The sequence below is a fragment of the Drosophila biarmipes genome, unplaced genomic scaffold (assembly GCF_025231255.1).
Source record: "Drosophila biarmipes strain raj3 unplaced genomic scaffold, RU_DBia_V1.1 ptg000008l, whole genome shotgun sequence".
NCBI classification, from domain to species: Eukaryota; Metazoa; Arthropoda; class Insecta; order Diptera; family Drosophilidae; genus Drosophila; species Drosophila biarmipes.
In genome coordinates, this window is record NW_026114529.1 from 4,003,261 (window position 1) to 4,008,155 (window position 4,895).

A 4,895-nucleotide genomic window follows, 5' to 3' on the forward strand; every position below is an offset into this window, starting at 1 on the left:
TTTTCGGGCGGCGCAGTTCATGCGACTGTCCATATTCCGATCCTCCCTTTGTACACGGCAGATATGTTTTTGGGTCCGATAAAGTTGCACATGATTCGAATTCCTCGTATATGCCAGCTTTTGGAAGACATTCCCGAAGAGGAAGACATTGGCATTTTAATGAAATTTGAAAATGTTTACGAGTCTGCCCCCAAAAAACGAGGATACTGATAAGCTTACTGTTAACTTACAACTCACCTCCGTCACCACTATATCTACCCGAGGACGAGAAACAGTTTGTGCGGAGCGCGTCCGCATGGACGTCTCCGTCTGGAGACCAGTTTCAGTCTCGGTCTCGTAAGATCAGTACCCCAATTAGGTTACCCCAAAGAAACCAAACATTTACGCCTGGCCAATTGAACTTGCAGTCTTCCTTGTACGCAGTGCCCGAGGGTCGCTCAAGTTCCAACAAACTTACTCTGCGGAATTTATCTAAAACACGGCTCTCCAAACGCTCACCGTCAACCAGTAGTTTTTTATACGTCAGTACGCCATATCATGGAAGTACATTGTCGTTCTCCTCCCATTTGTCTATTCGCTCTGTGGGTAGTAGTGGAATAGGAGGTGCTAGCGGCGACTCGGCCAGACAAGATGGCGCTCATACAGACGTCGAAAGCCGAGGAAAAGATCAGTATCAACAACGATCGAAATTTTTCGATCTAAGCCTTTTAAAAGACCCTATGTATTTGGTCATACTTATTTCAAATTCGACAAATGCCATAAGCTACACAAATTTTATAATTTTGCTGCCTAGTTTTGGAGAAGCTAGGGGGCTTAACAAATCGTTATCTGCGTATCTACTTTCCGTTGTCTCTGCTACAGACCTAATTGGACGTATAGGAGGATCAGCACTTTCAGACATGGGATACATACCCAAGACTTGGTACTTTGTTGGCGGTCTGTCCATATAAGGTCTTTCCCTTGCGCTTTTGCCTTTCGCATGGGCTTACAGCTCGGTATGCTTCTGGTGTGCACTGTTTGGCCTAGCTTCCGGAATCTACGTAGGAATCACTGCCGTGATTATGGCAGACATGCTTGGCACAGAACGATTGACTTCATCCTCTGGTATCAGCCTTTTTGTCAATGGTTTGCTGCAGTTGGTTGGGCCGCCGCTATGTAACTACTGGTTTGAAGCAGTCAATGATTATAATCCTCTATTCCATGCCTTGGGTTTGACGCTATTAGCTGGGGCCAGCCTTTGGAGCTTTATGCCATGGATTAGTCGACGCAGAGCGAAAACGATAAAACAACTAGATGCAAAAGTCGAAGAAGACGCTGTCGATAGCAACTAAACGGAAGAAAAACCTTTCGTGTTAAACGACGTACAATAACAACTAGACTTTAAGCTTACAATAGCGTATTTACAAATACAAATATATGTGTGCATGCGTTAAACGGCCAGGACAATGAAACAACATTAACGTTTTGGAATTCAATGATTTATATTTCAGCTTATTCGTAGTTATTACTACACTGAATTTTATATAATAAAATTATTGTTTGGTTAATATCAACCTTAAATATCCAGGCCTTATAAAAACAAAAAAAAATATATACATTTTTAAATTATTTTTTCTATTAATATTTTATTTAATCATAATTAAGTTTTTAATAAACAAAATAAAAAAAACTTATTAAAAAGGTCAGACAAAAAGAACTACAGAAATTCGTGCAGTTTACGCATAATGTCTTTGTGGTTGATAAATCAGTTAATTTATTTTATTTTCTTAAATGAGTTACACGTTTATAAAAAATAGAAAATTCACGATAAACGCATCTATTGTTTTCAATCTATTGTTATGCTCCGCGTATTTCAAAATCGTGTTATTTACGTATACAAATATTATAGTAAACGTGCGATATGACTTGTGATTATAAAGCGCTAAGTGTTGTGCTAGGTCCTAGAAAATATAAATTCCTTAGGTCGTAGATAGCGTATAAGGAACGTAATGACACTTTTGTGTTCTTAAAGTCATAAATTCCTTTGTCTATTTTTTACTATCATTTTTTCTCTTTGTTTTGCCACTTGCTCCGTTTTGTTTTTACCTATTACTTGTTTAGTACCGTCAGAAAGTTATATTTTCTACCTCAAAAATAAACCGAAAAATGTTTTTTTTCTGAAAGCTTTTGGCGTAATGATGTCAGATATTGATGGATAGTGTGAGTACAACCTTTTCAATTTGAACTGCCTTAAATGCAACGTTATGACTTGTTATAGAGGTACTCCTACGTTTATCAGTAACTTTCTTAAAAATACGTAACCGTATATATTCATTTAACGGCTTAGGTGTTCTTGTGGACCCTAAATTTCAATTTGAGTGCCACAAAATGTCTACTGTTAGCAAAGCCATAAAAGTTATTGGTTAAAAACCCAATCAAAAGACCCTTATACGACCAAATTATTATTTACCTCCCGTGTCCGTCCAATTTTGGAATACTGTTCGTCGGTCCACAATATCAAGTGCACATCGACCGCATTGAGTCGGTACAAACCAAATTTGTTTTATTTGCCCTTCGTAGTTTGAACTGGGATCACAAAGTAAGGCTACCTTCCTACCAGAGTAGATTACAATTGCTTAATTTTCCGTTGTCCTGGAGAGCCGGAGAACCCGAGCTCCAGAGGACCACACTACCAGCCAGAACGGGCGAGCAATTGAGGCTCGCTCAAGAGGCGTCGTCCTAGAGAAGCCCAACGGTTTAGCAAGTACCGGAACGCCGGTGGTTCAAGACATCACGAAAGATACATCGCAGCAATCACGGTAAAGAGCAGAGCAGGCGCCAGCCTGGACTGACAGTACAAACTGAGCGAAACCCTAGTCGTACCGTCCGGGACAAAGCAAGAGACAGGCAATCATTGTTTTTGATTTCTCGAGTCCAAGACCAACAAAATCTATTCGTTATATGTGGCGCCCAACGTAGTTGTCCCAACAGTGAGAGCAACAGTCGCAGAATATGAATGAAGTGGATTTACCCTCTCAAGAAGGTGTACTTCCTAAAAAGCTTCCGCACCTATTTTCTGCCGAGAGATTTTTTCACCACGCTGGCGGATCAAGTCAGGCAATGGATACAAGGATACATGATAGTTCTCCAGACGATGGTGAGGCCACTCAATAATTCGCCGAGGCATATTTCAGTATGCGACGATTAGTTAATGATCAGTTGACCTTCAATATAACGGGCAAGCTAATTGAAAAGAAGTAGCAGTTGTCCACAGTGGTGATGATTGCTGGGCACAGCTACAAAACCATTGTTGACGCCGGGGCAACGGCAGCTTTTGTGCAAAAAACTCACCATGTGCGTTGATTTTACCAGAAAGAGTGCGTTCTTCGGTGGTAAAATAAAACTTCCTTACACAAGTACGAACGGAAATTAAGTATGCTGGACACGAAATTATAATACCAGCAGGTAGCAGTCGTTCAACAAACAAACGAAATGAAGTTCCTGGAAACAGAGCTATAAAAATAACACTAGCTTCTTCAAGTTTATAGAGTCCAAAAAGCTTCCCCATCGTGATGGTAAGGGCAAGTGGAGACTGTCCGTCGACTTCAGACAGACCCATGCGAAGCCCGAAAAAGATGCCTACCCAATGCCCATAGCCTAAATACTGCGCCTACTGAGGAAAGCTCGGTACATCAGCAGCTTGGACCTGAAAGATGGTTACTGGCAGATCCATTTGCCAGGTAATTAATTGGATTATTCCAAATGAGGGAATGCCGTTTGTGCTCCACTCTGCGCCTGCTACCTTTAAGCGAGTTTTTGGCCTAAGTAATTGATGCCATAATATTGCTCGGTAAAATAACACAAGAAAAATGTGAGAGGAGTGTTCCGGTGTCTTAAGGAATCAAACAGGCTGAATTTGGTATAATGACCAATTTTAAAGGTGGAACTGCTGAACCTATGACATCGATAGACTAGTTAAGTAATAGGAACAGCTTCGGAAAATGTAGCCCCATCCCTGAATTGGAATCACTCTGGACCGTCAAACATCTCCGGCAATTCCTGCGAGAATCGTTGATGTTTCTTCGATTTGTAACAGACTTTTCAAAAACCGACAAACCGTTAAATGACTTTCTACGCAAAGGTAGTAAGTGGGGGTGTACACCGGAGTCCAGGATGAAAAGACCCGGTAATAGCATTCACGGCGTTCAGCAGAACAATCCCTTACAAGCAGACGACAAAAGCTTATGGCTTTAAACTGCTCAACATCATCAGAATCGCTGCTTCAGGCTTTTAACAGTGTTAACCGTGATCACGCTTGACATGCACTTGAACACAAAACAAGGGTACAGGCAAGGCAGTAAGGGATCCAACTTACGGGGCAAGATGAGTAGGCGTCAGGCATAACCAAGAGTCATCCATAGTTACACCAGGCAAAGCGGATATGTACTGAATACGGCACAAAATACCCACAAAGGACACACTTGTGAAATCCTATTCAAGGAAATCCCAAGGACACCCTTCAGGAATACTTCACAAGGATGGTAAGAAAAATTCACAGGTTTAGACCCAAAAAAAAGATATTTAGGAGCAGATCTTTCGTGAGAGCCTCGGTGGTGGTTCCAAAACCAGAAGGCGACAGAGGACGGACAGCGGCGGTGGAAGGAGGAAGAGGCGCAGCAGAGGCGAGAAGGAGAAGCGTCGATTGTGGTGACTTGCAGTCCGGCAGGAGGTGAACGAACCATGGGCGCCTTTCCATAGCTGGACGCGGTGGCTGTTTATTTATTTCTTTCCCGAAGATGAAGGCAATGTAAGGAGCTGAATAACTCCCCACAAAGTGCAGCAGCAATTATATAAGGTGGCCAGGAGGCTACCAGATACGCGACGAATAAGCCCGTAGCAACAGCATGGTGAAGAAA

At 42.0% G+C, this 4,895-nt stretch overlaps 1 protein-coding gene across 1 annotated transcript; it reads left to right on the plus strand.

Annotated features, from left to right (window-relative positions):
• Positions 1-1,500, plus strand: LOC127011780 (monocarboxylate transporter 10-like; the record flags this gene model as incomplete). The annotated part of the gene is given in 2 exon segments (XM_050889859.1): positions 1-204; positions 207-1,500. Coding segments are annotated over 2 exon segments (1,329 nt in total), but the record flags the coding sequence as incomplete, so codon positions are not given.
• Positions 1,501-4,895: the final 3,395 nt, after the last annotated feature.